Source organism: Schistocerca serialis, chromosome 2 (genome assembly GCF_023864345.2).
Source record: "Schistocerca serialis cubense isolate TAMUIC-IGC-003099 chromosome 2, iqSchSeri2.2, whole genome shotgun sequence".
NCBI lineage: Eukaryota > Metazoa > Arthropoda > Insecta > Orthoptera > Acrididae > Schistocerca > Schistocerca serialis.
In genome coordinates this window covers 456,143,166-456,162,247 of record NC_064639.1, presented here as the reverse complement: position 1 = coordinate 456,162,247, position 19,082 = coordinate 456,143,166, and the positions used below count along the sequence as shown (strand labels likewise).

At 38.3% G+C, this 19,082-nt stretch overlaps 1 protein-coding gene across 1 annotated transcript in view; it reads left to right on the top strand.

Annotated features, from left to right (window-relative positions):
* Positions 1-2,082: 2,082 nt before the first annotated feature.
* The window catches only part of LOC126456082 (dynein regulatory complex protein 8), a 110,416-nt gene continuing 93,416 nt past the window's right edge, over positions 2,083-19,082 (top strand). Inside the window, exons 1-3 of the mRNA XM_050091838.1 lie at positions 2,083-2,188; positions 5,116-5,195; positions 12,428-12,530. Of these exons, the coding sequence (XP_049947795.1) occupies positions 2,083-2,188; positions 5,116-5,195; positions 12,428-12,530 (289 nt within the window). The remainder of the gene's footprint in view (positions 2,189-5,115; positions 5,196-12,427; positions 12,531-19,082) is intronic.

The window sequence follows — 19,082 nt, the reverse complement described above, 5'->3', positions numbered from 1 at the left end:
GATGGGACAGGCACTCAAGTTACTACTCTCACAGAAGAAAATATCAACACTGCCGCTGTCATTGTGAGAGAATATTGATGAATAACCTAGCTACAAACTCTTCCTGAAATTCTGAAAATGTCATTGGGTATCACCTTCATGTTGGTGGCAGAAGATTTACATGAGATGTGTTTGTGGATGGTGGGTTCTATAACAGCTGATTCACTAACAGGACATTTTAGTGGAGGTCTGCATGCAATTGAAGTTGATGTTAGAGAATATCCAGAGAGTGTTTCAAAGGTAATCACTGCTGACGGAACTTGGCTTCGTCATTTTGATCCCGAAACCAAACAGCAAAACTCAATATGAAAATCATCACCAACCCCCAGAGAAGCAAAAGCAGTTTTTTTCTGATGGGGAATTTATGGTCACCTCATTTTTTTGATATTCATAGAATGGTTTATCAGCATCTTGTACCTGCACACGCATCAATAACTGGACAATAGTACAGAGATATACTGAAAATTTTGCAAGCTCATATCAGACACAAAAGACAACATATCCATGAAACAAGTCAGACACGGGGCCAGAATAATGCGTGGTCTCTTATAGAAAATGTTGTTACTGAATATCTTACCAAAACATATGTGAAGTGCACCCATCATCCTCCCACGGGTCTGGATTTAGCCTTTTTTCTGTTCTCTAACCCAAAGGAAGACACCCATGGGAGGTATTTTCCATCATCAGAAACAGCACATTTTTGCAGGCTGGCAGAAATACAGGGACAAGTGCATTGCATCTGAAGGATACTATTTTGAGAAGGACCCTCAAAATTAATCATACTTTACGGAACAGCCCTTGTATTAACTTTAGTAACCATGTCTCTATAAGAACAATGTGAATAAGTTCAGCCCTGTTCTTATGAGGGCAGATAAAAAAATGTAAGTTACACTTCCAAGATGTGGCCATTTATTAAACCACTTACATGGCTATGACAACGTACAATACAAGTTCACTTTTCCATATAGTCCCCAGGATACTGTAAACATTTCTTGGGACGGGTAATCAACTTTTCTATTCTGATTACATAGAAATCACCTCCAATGCTATGTAATCACCTGGATACAGCTGCTTTCACCTCATCATCATTTCGGAATCATTTCCATTGATATCCTCTTACATCTTGCTGAACACATGATAATCAGATGGTGATACGTCTGGACTGTATGGAGGATATTGCTATGCCTCCCACTTGATCGGTGCATCAGTTCTGATGTTTACCCAGCTGAGTGCAGTGTTGTGTTATACAACAAAATTACACTGGCACTCAATTTTTCCCTGTCACTTTTCTTTAATTGCCTTATGTACCTGGCGCAACGTTTGACCGTACAAAGCAGAGTTGATTGTTGTGCCTTTCAGCATAAATTCCATGTGCACCACCCCTCCTTGTGAAAGAACTCTGTTGCCATCACCTTTCCTGTTGAAGGTTCGACCTTGGTCTTCTTTCATTGTGGTGAGTAGTGTGCACCCATTCCATTAATGTTCTCTTTGTATCGGGGGTGAAATGGTGGACTCAGATTTCACCTCATGATGATTCACCAAAGAAACTTGTTGCCCTCCATCAGAATACTGTTTCAAAAATGTCAGTGATGGTTGGAAACTTTGTCCCTTGTGAACATTGGTGAGCAGCCGTGGGACTTGTCTGGCGCACAGTTTATGACATCTAAGGTGCTAATGAGCAATGGAGAACACACTGCCATATGAAATGTTCAGCATGCTGGCAATTTCCTGCAGTGTTACGCACTGATCCCCTGTAATGATCACATCCACATGTTCAACATTTGCATTGGTACTGGCTGTTGCAGGCCTGTCTTCACGATATTCTTCAGTGAGACTCATGTGTTCAATGTTAAACTGCTTACAACACTTTACAATACCTGGGTGAGAGGTAGCACACTCACCATATACAGCAGTGATTTCACAATGAATGTCCATGCAATTGAGCCGTTTAGCAAAAGAAATATGATTGTTGCATGCATCTCCAATCTGGAGTAAACATACAGTTGACGCGCTATTGAGCCTATCGTGCTCCACACACGCAACATGACGGGACACCATATCACCCATCTGATTGGACTTGTCAGCAGTTACTGTTGCATGCTACACATTTGCCAGGGTCAAGACACACAGTGTGCTCTAGCAGTGAGATGTGTAACTTACTTTCTGATTCACCCTCATAGCTAAAAGGTGTAAAATATTTCTGTTGTGTGTGTGTTTTCGATTTAACTGTTCAATACACTTTTCAAAAATGTATTCAGAACTACTTTACAAGATTGTCTGTCCATACTGCATGCAATGAAATCATAGACATCTCAGTCTACACTCAGCAGATTAAAATTGCCTACAAGTACTGAGGTACTTCTGCACCATTGAGTGTAGACTTTTTTTTGAATGATTCCACAAGTTTTACAACAGAATCAGGTGGCTAGTAAAAACATCCATTGATTATTTTGAGCTCACCTTATCTGCCTACTCATATCTAGATAACTTCAGAGTCAGACTCAATTTCGACTTCGATAAACACAATATTTTTGTCAGCCGATAAACACAATATTTTTGTCAGCTGCAATGTAAATTCTCCCTCTTATGGCATCTAGTGTATTTTTTTATATATGTCCCACACCTCATTAAATATTTTAGAGCTTTCTCTTCCTGGTTTCATCCAGCCTTCAATTCCCAGTATAATTTGTGTGAAAACAAGTTTCCTGTAGGGCAGCAAATTCAGAAACTTTGTTGCAAATGCTTCTGCAATGTACTGTTAAAATTTTGCCAGTTGAAGTTTCATTGGTTTGCACACAATTTTATTTCAGTCTATGCACATTGACTGTGAGAATTCATCAGAGGACCTCAAACTATTGCCTAAAAACCCCCATGTGCACTCCAAAAGTACTCTGCTACTTCCTGTGTGTAGCACACCTCTGACCCCTCTAGGGGACTCCTACAATTCTGCACCCCATATTGCTGGTCCAGATACCTGCAGCCAAGAGAGTCACAGAATCAACAGACTCTGGTTGGCATCCTTGACTAAGCTCCAAACTTGCAAGTTGGAGCTGTGAGAGAGCCAGCAGCCTTCATCACGTCTGCCAGCTGCCCACACGAACTGAGGATGGCTTCAGAACCCAAGTGACAGGCATCTTTGGTGCCAACATGAGCACAACTTGCAGATGACGATATCCTGTACCCTCAATAGCTGAAGGCTGGGCCTCTTGAATGAGTCAGAGAGGAGGTCCACCAGCAAACATACTGAGTACACATTGGATTTATTTCCTGCCCTGAATGCTGTTTCCCTAAGGGGCTCCATAACGCACCTAACATTGGTGCTCCTGATAACTAGCAAACCCCTTTACATGTGTCCCTGCTTGGACTCTGCTGAAGGAGTGGCCACTTATCCTCTCCTGGGGTGAATGGGCAATGCCAGATGGTCAGGGCACATATTGACTCTCTGTCCTGAGTGAACTGAATGCATTACAACCCACCACTCACTCTGCAGTGAGCACAGATCCCCCACATCAAGTACGCTGTAAGGTGCCTTGGTAGCAGAGCCCTTGAGGGAGTGTACCGTGCAATGCACCAGATTTTCCATCATCGCTATGCCCCAAGGCAGCAGAAGGCAGACCATGGCCAACAATTTAGACCACTGCTGACAGTGCCTTCAGTTGTTTGCTAACTGTGACCAGCTCTTCCTGTATCCACACAAGGCATGCGCACATTCGGTATTCATCCTACTACTACTAATTTAAGAATTAAATTACAAAGCGGATGGAAACAGCTAAATATGTAACTTGTTGTTCTCCTGATGTGTTACAAATGGAGGATGGTACCTGGCTGAGCTATCTCTGATGGTGCATGGCTTTTCAGAACGAGTGACAGCTGTGCTGCAGTCTGTGTAAATGTACATTACAAAGTTATTACAAGTGTTATTCGGACAGGAATATGTGATTTCTTATATAAAAAAACCATTACTGGTTTTTGCAAAAAACTGTTTTTCTATAATTCCATTGTTTCCCAATTTTTCTATTTAGTTTCCATATTTGTTTAATTTTTTGTAACGTTGTACAAGGTTTTTTAACCCTAAGTCATACACATCTGTGAATTGTGAGGATAACCCACCTTTTAACTGTTTGTTTCATCTCATCGTCTGATGTGAAGTGCTTGCTGCTGAGAAACTCCTATAGGTAGTGGAACAAATGAAAATCACTCAGTGCCAAGTCTTAATTGTATGGCGAGTGGACAATCTGTTCCGATCCAAAAGATATGATCAGATTTTGGGTGTGAATGGAAGAATGGAGTCTGGCATCGCCATGCAACAAAAAGACTCCAGACGTCAGAACACCATTGCACTTATTCTGTAGTGCATGTCAAAGTTTAGTCAGGTTAGTGCAGTAAACCAATGTGTTTATTGTTCTTCATTCCTACATAAACTCAGCTAACAAGACTCTAGACATCCCCAAGGACTGTTGCCATAACCTTATGCATTGAGATTGTATACTTGGCCTTGACTTTGGTGATGTGTGATGCTGTTCCATTGACTGATGTGTAGACCCTGGGGTCATGTGAGAAACCCATGTTTTGTCCCCCGTGACAGTGTTTTATAAACACTGATCACCTTCCTTATGGTGTTGCTCCAAAAAATCAAGAGCACAATCAGTTCATTCCATTTGTGTTTCTCAGTAAGCAGCCCGGGAATCCAACATGCACACAATTTGCAAAACTGCAGCTTTTCAGAGACAATTTTGTGGACAGTTTTTCTATGCATCTTTGGAAATTCCAATGCTAAAGTTGAAATTGTGAAGGCCAGTCTTCACAAATATTTTGTCCATGGTTTTGACAACATCTTCTGAGATCACTGATACATGGCCTTATCGTCGTTCATCACGGATATTGTCCGGTCTGTCCTTGAAAACTCTTACTCACTTATGCACTAGGCTGTCACTTATCACATTGGGGCCAAATATCTCATTTACCTGTCAATGAATTTCTGCTGTTGTAACATTCCTTGTTGTCAAAAACTGAATGATTGATTGTATTTCCCAGTCAGTGAGTTGATCACGTGTTTAGAATTTACGCTGTAAACAGCACATTGTGACAATATCAGTGCAAATGGTTTCAGTGGAGGAACAAGTGTGCAGGGAGTCAGTGCGCATGTGCCTTTGAATGTTTCTGCAACATTCAGTTAGTTATGTAATTTGGACCTTACTTTCTGAATAAACCTCATAAAATGCATGAATAAACCTCTTAAATACACAGACATGTAAGCACACAAAAAGGTGGAAATGCAATTGACACTTTGGTGATGTGTCACAAATGGATGTGAATTCCTGACTGAGCTGTCTCCAGTGATCACTTACTGTTCAAAATGAATGACAACTGCAATACAGATTGCGTGAATCTACACTACAAAGTTAGTAAACTGCAAGACTACATCTCCTCTGCAGCCTTCTCTATTTCATCCCTCAAAACTACACATCTCTCTTTTATTATATTCCTTTCCTGTATCTCAGTCAATGATTGTCTAATATTTTTTCTGAAACTCTCAGCTACCTCTGGTTCCTTCATTTTAGCCAGGTCTCATGTTGTAATTTCTTACCTTTTGTGCAATTTCTTCAATTTTCATCTGCAGTTCTAAACCAAAAAATTATTGTCGCAGTAATCACATGTATGTGGAAATGTCTTACAGTTTAAAATTTGATTTTGAAATCAATATGAAATCATTCTGTATCCCCATTGCTTTCCATATACACAACCTCCTTTCATGATTATTAAATCAAGTGTTAGCGATGAATAAATTATGCTTTGCACAAAATTCTTCTGGGCAGCTCCTCGATCCGGTTCTTACCCTCAATCCATCATGTTCTCCTACTATGGTTCTGTCTCTTCCTTTTCCTACTACAGGATTCCGTTACTCAATCACAATTAAATTTTTATCTTCATTAACTATCTGAACACTTTCCTTCATCTCTTCTTACATTCTTTCAATCTCTTCGTAGTCTCCATAGATTGTTGGTATATAAACTTAGACTACTGTGTGACCACCAAGACCTTGATGTTTGCGACCAAACCATCCTATCCTATCCTGTATTAGTGTGATGAATGTTACTTGGTGTGTCTCTTTGCTAAGATAATGCATTCACTTTGGTGTTGATAGTCACATAGCCATGTTTCTATATTCTTATTCATTATTAGTCCTGCTCCTGAATTACTCCTATCTGATTTCTTGTTGATAACCCTGCACTGACCTGTGTCTTGTCCTCCAAAACAAAGAGAGACCCTTACACGGCGTGACAGTATGTGACTTTTGGTGTTGCCTAGATTTTTTATGACTGTGCTGAGGTTAAAGAGTTTCACACGTAAATTTGTTTTTATCATCTGTGCCCTTATGGAACAATTTCTCGCACCAGTGCACCATATGTGACTTTCTGATTACCTGCTTACTGCAAAATTGCGTTGTACACTCTTGATGTTAAGGATGGTTCTAAATGTTGTAGTCCGGACACAAAATAAATTTTAGAAATGGTTCATCCCACTTTAACTGCACTGTACGATTGTTGATGGCCAGCTCCAGTTTTACAATTCACAGTTGATACAAGTAAGGAGATGGTCTTTTCTTCCATTACAAGCACTTGTGGAGAAACTCATCCAGTCATTAAACATCATCACAGTATCAGCTAAAGTTCATAGTGTTAGAATGTACAATGACAGGAACATGAAAATAACAGTGCGCACGAAACAGTTTGAGATATTGTCACCATGGTTAATAATGTAGTCCAATATAGTAGTGATGGAATATTAGCACTTTGAAGTTGGATGTTTATTATTTCATATGGAATGTAAAGTAGCAAAGATATTCCATGATTACAGACACTTAACATTAAAATGACAGAACTATTGAAAGTAAAAACACTGGTGGTAGACTTTTACACATACTGACATAATGACATTATCTGTGTGCTAGCAGGTCTAACATGATACGACATAGAGGCATTAGATGTATGATCATCAGACGTGGACTTTTTTTCGTACTGAAATTGAGATGTTACCCAAATACTGCAAACCACCAACAGATTCTTACACAGTCTGACGTGAAGTTTTTGTCTGTGTGTTGGCGAGTTACTGGACTGCAAACTTTGGTACAGGGTTGACTATTTGAAGGCAGGTGTAAGGATACATTCATTCTGAAACTTATGGTTGGAAATTTTGCTGTTTTGCATTGAATCTAAGATTTCACTACTGTTTGGTTTTGTAAACTGTACCTGGATAGTCATTCACGGAAGTTCATGGAAAAATACTGTTATGCATCTTCTGAAATCCTCAGTGTATAATTATGGCATCCACATTGAAATAAATGCTTTATGGTCCTAAATTATTTGAAATATTAATTACTGACTAAATTAGTGAGAGGTGTTGTCCAATTCAGAAAAATGTACAGCAATAAAATTTTGTCAAATTTCAGACTCTTGCTATCAGTAAAGCAAAGTAGGTGATTGAAAGTTGAGGGTCTGAATTCTTGATGTCAATTATTTCATGAATTAATTAATTTCAGATAATACTAAATACATTCTCAGAAAGTTGGGAGTGCCTGTTTTCGAATGGGTGGAACAGTATCCCCGCTTATTTGCTCACAGTGTTTTTCCTATTATACATGTTGTCATAACTTTTATTAGGTGTCACTTTTAATCACTCAGGCTTCCAGTAGAATCACTTCTATCATGGTAATTAGGAAAGTAAATATAAACAACTAAGCAATAACTTTAAATGAGATTTTGCATAAATAACAGTTTTGGAGTCACCTGTACCTGCATTAGATATACACTGTCATAAAAGAGAATTAGTACACCTGGAAAAACAATGTTGATTTTGATCCGGTGACAGCATATGCCTTGTGGGGAAAGTATGAGTATTGTCCGTAAAGTAAGGTCTCCAACAAGCTCCTGTCAGGACAGAGCAAGCTAGCTTAAACCTGACAACAGTACCATGTTCCTTGCTTCCCACACCACTATTCTTGCCTGTCCCCATCTCTCTGTGACACTCATTCTTGGAATAGCAGCCATTAACAATGGATGGACAAATCAGTACTCCTACCAAGTGCGAATAGTGTCTTGTGATTAGATTTCTGTGGTTTGAGGGGTCAACACCTATTGAAATTCTTAGCCATTTGGCCAATGTATATGGAGAAAAGTGTATGGATGTAAAAATGTGTGTAAGTTGTGTAGGGAGTTCACAGACAGCCTTACAAATGTGCATGATGAGGCTGGCTGTGGGAATCCATCAGTTTCAGATGAGATAGTGACTAAAGTCAAAGAAGATTTGATTGCGGATTGGTGTGTAACTGTGTGAGAGATTGTCGAACTGAGAAAGGACATCTCTAATACTACTGTGGGCAAGATTTTGGTGATTTTTGAGTATCACAATGTGTGTGCCAGGCGTCTGGCATGGATGATCACTGATGACCATAAAAAGAAGTGCATCGAAAGTGCCTGCAAATCTCTGTGCCAGTACTAGGAAGAGGATGAGGAATTTCTGGATTCAGCTCTAAATAGGGATGAATCTTTGGTTCACTACTTAATGCCAGAGACTAAGGAACACTCAAAAAAATGGTGGCATTCCAGCTCTCCAAATCTCAAGAAGTTCAAGAAAACACCGACAGTGGGGAAGGTGATGGCTTCGATATTCTGGGATAGGAAAGGCATTTGCTGGTCGACTACCTAGAAAGAGGTACAACAATCAATGTGGCAAGGTACTGCAAGACACTAACAAAGCTATGCTGGGCTGTACAGAACAATTGGAAGGATCAGATGACAAAGGGAGTTCGTTTTGCACCATGACAATGCCCACCCTCATGTTGCCAGCACCACAACAGATCTCATTGCCAAATTCGGTTGGGAAATCATAGACCATCCTTCATAGAGCTGTGATTTTGCTCCTAGCGACTACTATTTGATCCTCAACTTGAAACAAAACTTGGTGAGGAATGAAATTCTCAAGCAATGAAGAGCTCAAGGCAGCCGTCGATTCCTTCCTGTATGAGTCGGTGGGAGAGTGGTATGACGTGGGTATGCAAATGCTTCCAGAGAGTCTCCAAAAATGCATTGATTGTGATGGGGACTACGTGAAAAATAGCCAAAAGTCCAAGCTTTCAGAATATGTAATTGATTTCATAATAAAATTATGTTTACTATGTGAAAAAGCATTGGAGACCTTGATTTATGAACAACCCCGCAGATGTACTGATAATGGTTTCAGTGTTGTCCACAACAGATAGCTTAGTGGTATCACTACCAGAGCACCATCTGTTTCTACCCCATAACAGGAAATGCTCACAAATAGAAGACTCAGTGTGGTGCAAACGTGGGAAGCAAACAGGCAACCATGTCACTGAGACACACTCTTGCTTCCTACAGTCAACTGAGTGAGTTTGAAATACTGGCCTTCCAAGCGGCGGGATGGTCCTTTTGGAAAACTGCCATGCAAGTTGGATGCATTGTGTCAGTTGTGCAATGATGCTGATATCAGTGGTCTCATGAACATTCTCACACTCATAGATGAGGTTCTGGACATCCACATAGCACAGATGCCTATCAGGATTGTTGTATTGTGAGGACAGCAGTGACATACCATACAGCCAGCTCGACTTTTGCTATCAGATGGTCCTTGGAAGATGGAATGGCATGACATGGTCTTCAGTGAAGAAAGCAGATTCTGCCTACACGTAAGTGATGGATGTTTGTTTGTATGATGTATACCTGGTGAGTACTGTCTCGTAGAGTGCATTCGTCCAAGTCACATTGGCCCCATTACAGGCTTTATGGTCTGGGGTGGGATAAACGATAACTCTTGTTCACCTTTGGTGTTTCTGGTGGGGACCCTAACCAGTGCTTGGTATGTGCAGAATATTGTTAGACCCATTATTTTGCTATTCTTGCAATAGGAATGTAATGTGTCGTTCCAACAGGGTAATACCCATACGCTGTTTGTGAAATTCAACATGCTCTGCAAGACATGCAGCAACTTCCCTGGCTAGCGCAACTCTGGACTCATCTCCAATCGAGCACTTGTGGAATATGATGTAATGAGAAGAGGCTCTTGCGACTTGTCAGTCATAAACTCGTACAGAACTACGTCAACAGGTCGAGCAGGCATGGAATAATGTATCCCAATATAGTATTCGCTGTCTGTATGATTGGTTCCCAGAGTCAGCTCCTGCATCGCCGCCCTTGGAGGCTACACCACGTAGTAATATGGGTGTTTCAGCATGGGTCAACACGTGGTTCCTCAGTACCACTTGTGCTATTCATCTGTAAATGTAATCATTTCATGTATTCCATATGCACTGTTGCAACAATAGATCTTGAGTGAATTGAAAATATCTAAAAGATTGTACTAATTTTTTTCTGGCAGTGTAGAATATATATATTAAAAAAAAGTTTCTCTTGGAGCGGAAAACATGATACACAGATCATCTTGTTATGTGTCAAACCTATTTATCAGGTAGGTCAAAATGTGATGGTAGGCAACTGATTTACTAGTATTGGCTTGATAGAAGAGTCATGAAGGAAAGATGTTTCTTTTGTTGGGACAATGAAGAAAAACAAACATGTGATTCCTCTGGAATTTACTACTAGTAAAGGAAGGATTGTTCCCAGTTCACTTTTTGGCTTTGATAAAAGTTGTATTGTAGTTTCCGATATTCCTAACAAGGGAAAGTACATGATCCTGGCATCAAATTCGTATTAAGACAATTCAGTAAATGCTGACAATGGAGATAATGAGAAGCCATCCATTGTAACATTTTATAATAGCACCAGAGATGGAGTTGGCACATCAGTTGAGTTCATACAGTCTTGCAAGAAGTGTGCCATTGGCTTATGGTTGAATTTTTTTGCAATAATCTATATGATGGAATCAATGCACAAGTAATTTATTGTGGCAACAATGAGAATTGTTTCAGAAGAAAAGGGTTCCTGAAACAACTATCTCATGCATTAGTTCTACTTCAGTTGTCTCAACAAGGTTGGACTCCTCAGGAATTCACAGGGATCTTCAACCAAGGCTACAACATTGTAGGCCAACATGCAAAAAGGAAGCAGAAGACAGACAGTAGAAAAGGTCAGTAGGAACTGGGATCCAGAGAAAAAGATGTAACACATGCACAGTAAAGAAAAGACTGAGAAAATACTGTTGCAAAATGTGTCAAAAGCCAAAGTGATTGACACACATTGAAACTTTTTGCTTTGACTGCAATAAAATTCCTCAAGTGTTACCAAAGTCCAAAAGTGATGATGAGACAAATGAATGAGTAATATTATCATCGTCATGCTCCAGTGTCACCTTTGTCTTTTTGTAAAGGTGTTTGTCATTTATAATGAGTTTAATTAGCGAAATTTAATAAAGAAGCAAGTGAAAAAATAATGTTGTTGTCATTTGTTACCATAGTCCAACAGTGCCAATAAGGAAACTGAATGATTAATATTTCGATTGTTGTTGTGATTTTATGCCACCTTTGCATTTATTTAAATATATTTTCGATTTATAATGCATTTTGCAAATGAAATTTAATAAATAGTTATGTGAATGAGTGATGTGATCAGTTTGACAAACTGTGCCTAATCTCATTGTGAAAAACATCACTCCTGACAGTTTAAGTACATATGAAAACAGGTATTAATTAAAAGAAAGTTATACTCATTTAAAGATCTCTCAAATAGTTTATTTATGATACTATTTTTGTAGATATCCGCCTCCATCATGTTAATAGCAGTAAATATTTTTTAAAGATATTTGAAGAGTAGTATCTACTGTGTTATTTTTTGTATATATCTTTATATTTTTGTATTATTTTATTAATATTGTTGTGCAAGGAGTATAATATCCATGACTATAAGGTTATTATGGTCAAATAAAGACTATTATTATTATTATTATTATTATTATTATTATTAAAAGTTTATTGCTGGAGTGTTTAACTCAAAGGAGCCCCCTGTACTTATAAATTGTTGTACAGAGACAGAAAACCATTCTGGAATATTATTGAGTGACATTCAAATGTTTGTTTAATATTCATGGTCAATAAAATAGATGTGTCATTACATGACACACACAACATCTTATAACAAATGTTGTTTTATAAACATGATTTTAGCAATATTTAAATAATGTCATTGTTGGAAATATGTATGCTTAGTTACTATCTCAAAAATCTCTATGTATGTGGTCCATTTGAATAATACATAAACGTAAATTTTTTATTTTATTTAACAAAGTGCCTTTGCACTTCTAAATTTCAGTAGTTTTTATAATACTTAAGATTCCTATTACATTAAATCCAGGATATAAGTAGATAAACTAACCATATTATGTAATATATTATTTGAACACATAATTTTCAGATCAGTCTGATTTGGAGAAGAGAATTATTGAAGCTTTTGAAGTATTTGATCATGCTGGGAACAAATCAATTGATGTTCGTGAAGTCTGTACTATTGTCCGTTCCTTAGGTATGGAGAGATGAAAACAAATACGCAAGTATTTCTGGCATTCTTATAATTAGAAGAATTTTTTTAAAGATTAAATTTCAGATGTTTAACTTTTGGTACAGTAAATAAACATAAATGATATTTAATCTGATGTACAGATGCTCATGACAAACAAAGTCTTCTGCTTCTTATTTTAAGAATAATTATCTTGGCAGTATGCTGCAATCTGAGTATATATTTCAGCATCAAATATTTCCATTTTGAGCAAAAGGTGATTAATCAAGCACAATTTTAAATATCTTGAATCTCTGTTACATACTTAATCAGGTACGTTTTTAATAATTTTAAATATTTTCGATATGAGTTATTTGTTTTAGATGGATACATATTAATGTTTTATTCTTATTTTATTTTTAAATCTGAAGATGATTATTAACTGATCTAAGCCAGTTATTTATAATCAGTATAATTGTTTATGTTTAAATTAAGACTTTTACTGTTTTTAATTACATTCTCATCCTGTCCCTGTGTGTACTTATTCCTTTTTCTTAACATTTGTAATATTTTATTTATGGTATTCTCATATGGTTAAGTTGCTTATTTTTATCTTCCTGTGTTTTTCAGTAGTTTTCTTAAATTACTAATTTGTGCCTTTGGAATGTATTACCATCCCTTTCTATATTTTTCACTTTATCTAGTCATTTGTACTTCTGTTGTATTGCTATATTGATAAGATCAAGCAGTAGGCTATTGAATGTCTTTTGTGGAATTAAGTTCCCTTACTTGGGTTGTTTTGCATTTACATTACGAGATTCTGCACGAGCAGCTGTAATCTTGTGCTGTGGGCTTATCACAAGCCTCATAATTCATATTACTTTCTTCTCCAAAATGTTTTCTGAGGCATAAAATGTTTACGTAGTTACTCAAGGGCATTGCTGCTATGTTAGGACAACATTGATAAGCTACACAATCTCTGATGACCATTATCATCTGATTTTTAAACTCCATACTTTCTCAGTTAATCAGCTTTTTGTCAGAGCTTACTCTTAATTGAAATCTGTATTATGTTTATCATAACCTTTTCCATGTACAATACTGCAAGCCTCTTCCATATCCAAAGAGTTAACTATAAATCCTAAAAAGTGATTGAGAATATTTGAATGCATAAAAGTAGAATTCCTGCTCTTTTGTCAAGTATTTACAGCCATCTGCAACTATAGCTTCAGTATCTACTGTGTATGTTATTGAATAGTTTGTAGCCAAATTCATTGTCATGTTTTTTAGACATTACTTTATAAATTCAGAAGAGTTTCACCTAGGATATTCATAAAATATATTATGTATATAAAGAGGCCAACAGAGTTGAACTGTTAGAATTACATCATGGTAGTAAATTCAGCTGGAGAGAACATATTAAACAATTGTGAATATACTTAACAAATCATTATTTGTAATGTGAAAGTTGTCTAAAATTGGGTGCATAAAAAGAAAAAGATGCATATTGTGTTACTTTTATTCCATAATGCCATGTCAAGTCACATTATGGGGTAACTCATCCAATGAAGCTGAGTTTTCAAATCCCAAAAGCAAATAACACGAATAATTTGTGCTATGAATTCAAGATTGTCCTGTAGGAAACTTCCTGTTGGAAACTTTTCAAAGAACTGGTGTCCTAACTATTGCTGCTCAGTATACTTATATTTTAATGGCATTTGCTGTAAACAGTATATTGGTTTATGCATCTGCACACATAAGAGAACCTATAGGGCTTTGTTGATGACCAAATCCTTCTACTCTATCAGTGATTTTATTACCAGAGCCGTATATTGTATATTTTGTTAATAATATCACTAAATTTGAGTGTTATGTAAAATTTGACTTCAGCTCATTTAAACTGCACTTATATAATCAGTAGAAATAAATGTAGTAATATTTTTTTCTATTTTACAATGCTTTTAGTAATTATTTTATTATTGTTATTATTAATATTTTGAATACTTCTTTTTAAGAGAGCATTTGAATTTTCGTGTTCCTTCATTCTTCGCAAATTCTCTTCATATGCTCACTGTGTTCTCTCTTTTGTTCTTCTAGTAATCTTATTTCCTGTTCTCTTTTCCATGTGTTTCAGTTTAGTGTGTGTTCTTTGTGATGTTTTGAACAGTTCTTGATTGCTTACATTATCATGTGTGATTTCCACATCTTCAGTATATTCTTCTGTTTTAGTGCTTCATTTTGTCTTCTTTCTGCTAGTGTTTGGTGTCTCAAACATTCACCTCATGAGTCTGTTGTTGATCTTCATGTTGATATGTCCATAGAATTTCATCCATTTTTTTCTAAAGCTGTTTGCTGTTTCTGCCTTTTGTAGATCTTCCTTGATGGCTTGGTTATCCAGTGTCATTCACAAAAAAAACTGGGTTGAATTTTTTCCAGAGAATTTCCCTTTTATGTTTTTCCACCTCGAGTGTGTCAGCAGATTATCACAATTAATTGATGCTCCAAATGTCATTTGTAAATCACATAGTATGCACAAGTTGAACTTTTAAGCAAAATTTGAGAAAAAATCCAAACATTTAATCCCAGTAATTGTAATCATGGTCATTTTACTGAGCTTCATATTTTGATCAAGTCTTAAAATACTGGTTAAAATAAAAGGCAAATGCATATCTGGTTATAGTATTCTCTGATACTGTGTAATTACCACTCAACCAGATCTTAAAATAAACAGAGCTAAAATCATGGCAGAAACTTTTTAAAAAATGGAATGATTGTTATGATTTCCATTAGGTTCAAATAATTTATATGAATAATTTAGTGTTACAACACTAAACTCATTGTAATAAAAGAGTAAATACTATGTGGATTGAGTCAGCACAGGCTTTTCAATGTTTTACAGATGCCCCTAGAAATGTGGAGCTGTTTATGTTTTCTGGCAAACATTAATCTTGTTACTTAGTGGAACCAGTGCCAGAATAAAAATACATCATCAACATAATAAAATACATAATTATATGAAAACCAATGTATTTGGCTGACAAACACAATAAATCAACATACTGCAAAACATTAACACCTGACTTGGGTTAGAAGAGGATTAAGCACTTTTTAAAAGATTAGTAGGTGCACAGACCTCTTCAGGCTACAAAATATTAACACATATTAAAACATCTCTCAACTATAGTTATCATAAATGGGACCAGTTCTATACAGGTACACATTGTAAAAGCATTGGCAAATAGAGAAACCTTACATGCTATATGCAAAATACAAAGTTACTGGGTAAGTGGAAGAAATACAGATTGATAATGTCAACTGGTGCAAGAGGAAAAGGCTCATATCCAGTGGCAAAAGCACAGAAGAGGACTATTAGACACTTGTGTCAAGGGGGAAGCCATACCTTGGATGGAAGTGAGATAGAGAAACTGGTACTGTCAAGAGGCTTCAGCCTAAGTTACCCTTCTTTGACAGAAGAGGAAAGAAAGGGTGGTGTCGATGACACAACTGGAGGATAAGAATCAGACTTTGGGGGGGAGGGGGCGGGTACAAAAACATAAAATGGATAGCCAGCAATGGCGCTCACCCACCATTATCACTGCAGAATGGATGATCACAGTCTGTGCTTCAAAGTAGTCTAAAGAAACTGTGTCATCACAAATCGCCTGAAAATGCTCTTGATTGCTGTAGAAAGACAACACAAAATTAACAATATAAAAAAAGTGAAAGCTGTCAAAAGTATCAATAAAGATTATAAGATAACTTTTTTCACCTACCTCTACCACACTGTCGAATAATAGGAAACTCAGGGGCTTAATATAATTAATTTAATAGTAAACTTACAAATATCTAATATTAAAATGCTTGGACTAGGATGCAGTTGATAATTTCTGTAACTTGGTCAATGTTACAAATGAAGTTTTACAAGACTTCACATTCTCTGAAAATGAAATGATCTTCTTGGTATACGATCTGCTCAAACTTACAATTAATTGACTATAACAATGTAGTATTAGATGTTAACCTGGCAGAGGTTTACCACTCAGCATAAACTTAATATTAGCACATATTATTCCTGAAAACTTGTTTAGCAAACTCTGGACTGTGATCCTAATTGTAAGAAACTCAACTGTCAAAACATAAATAAGGTATGGAGTAGTTTCCAATCACTATTGAAACACTATGTGTTGAAAGTACAGAACATTGCAAACAGGGTGGCAATTCTTCTGGAAAACGTGGAATTCTCTGGGAATTACATTTTGCCTGGAAAAATCAGAGAAATGTAAGGGAATACAGAGGGGTATCTGTCGACAGGCCAGACATGTATGGTACCTGAAGAGGGGCATCAGCCTTTTCAGTAGTTACAGGGGTAACAGTCTGGATGATCTGGCTTTGTAACATCAACCAAAATGGCCTTGCTGTGCCTCGCACTGTGAACAGCATAAAGCAAGGAGAAACTGCAGCTGTAACTTTTCCCAAGTGCATGCTGTTCTGCTTTATGGTTAAATGATGATGGCACCCTCTTGGGTAAAATATACTGAAGGTAAAATAGTCCCCCATTTGCATCTCCAGATCGGATCTACTCGGGAGGATATTGTTATCAGGGGAAACAAAACAGGCATTCTACAGTTTGGAGCATGGAATGTCAGATCCCTTAATTGGGCAAGTAGGTTACAAAATTTAAAAAGGGAAATGGATAGGTCAAAGTTAGATATAGAGGGAATTAGTGAAGTTCAGTGGCAGTAGGAACAGGACTTCTGTTCAGGTCCAAACAGGGTTATAAATACAAAATCAAATAGTGGCAGTGCAGGAGTAGGTTTAATAATCTTTAAGAAAATAGGAATGCGAATGAGCTACTATGAACAGCATAGTGAGCACATTATTGTAGCCAAAATATTTGGCCCACACCCACCACAGAAGTACAAGTTTATATGCCAACTAGTTCTGCAGATGATGAAGGGGGAGAAGAAATGTATGATGAGATAAAAGAAATTATTCAGATAGTTATGGAAGACAAAAATTTAATTGTCTTTGGGGACTGGAATTTTATACTAGGAGAAGGAAGATAAGGAAAAATAGTAGGTGAATACGGAAAAGGCAAAATGAATAAAAGAGAAAGTCACCTGGCAGAATTTAATCATCACTAAGACTTCTTTTAAGAATCAAGAAAGAAGGTTGTATACATGGAAGAGACCTGGAGACACTGGAAGGTTTCAGATTGATTATATACCGGTAAGACGAAGACTTTGGATCCAGAAGCATATGTCACTAGGGGAAAGATTGATACTGCCTACAGGAAAATCAAAGAGGCCTTCAGAGATAAGAGAAGCAGCTTTATGAATATCAAGAGCGCAGACGGAAAATGGTCTTAAACAAAGAAGAGAAAGCTGAAGGTAGAAGAAGCATATACACTCCTGGAAATTGAAATAAGAACACCGTGAATTCATTGTCCCAGGAAGGGGAAACTTTATTGACACATTCCTGGGGTCAGATACATCACATGATCACACTGACAGAACCACAGGCACATAGACACAGGCAACAGAGCATGCACAATGTCGGCACTAGAACAGTGTATATCCACCTTTCGCAGCAATGCAGGCTGCTATTCTCCCATGGAGACGATCGTAGAGATGCTGGATGTAGTCCTGTGGAACGGCTTTCCATGCCATTTCCACCTGGCGCCTCAGTTGGACCAGCGTTCGTGCTGGACGTGCAGACCGCGTGAGACGACGCTTCATCCAGTCCCAAACATGCTCAATGGGAGACAGATCTGGAGATCTTGCTGGCCAGGGTAGTTGACTTACACCTTCTAGAGCACGTTGGGTGGCACGGGATACATGCGGACGTGCATTGTCCTGTTGGAACAGCAAGTTCCCTTGCCGGTCTAGGAATGGTAGAACGATGGGTTCGATGACAGTTTGGATGTACCGTGCACTATTCAGTGTCCCCTCGACGATCACCAGTGGTGTACGGCCAGTGTAGGAGATCGCTCCCCACACCATGATGCCGGGTGTTGGCCCTGTGTGCCTCGGTCGTATGCAGTCCTGATTGTGGCGCTCACCTGCACGGCGCCAAACACGCATACGACCATCATTGGCACCAAGGCAGAAGCGACTCTCATCGCTGAAGACGACACGTCTCCATTCGTCCATCCATTCACGCCTGTCGCGACACCACTGGAGGCGGGCTGCACGATGTTGGGGCGTGAGCGGAAGATGGCCTAACGGTGTGCGGGACCGTAGCCCAGCTTCATGGAGACGGTTGCGAATGGTCCTCACCGATACCCCAGGAGCAACAGTGTCCCTAATTTGCTGGGAAGTGGCGGTGCGGTCCCCTACGGCACTGCGTAGGATCCTACGGTCTTGGCGTGCATCCGTGCGTCGCTGCGGTCTGGTCCCAGGTCGACGGGCACGTGCACCTTCCGCCGACCTGGCGACAACATCGATGTACTGTGGAGACCTCACGCCCCACGTGTTGAGCAATTCGGCGGTACGTCCACCCGGCCTCCCGCATGCCCACTATACGCCCTCGCTCAAAGTCCGTCAACTGCACATACGGTTCACGTCCACGCTGTCGCGG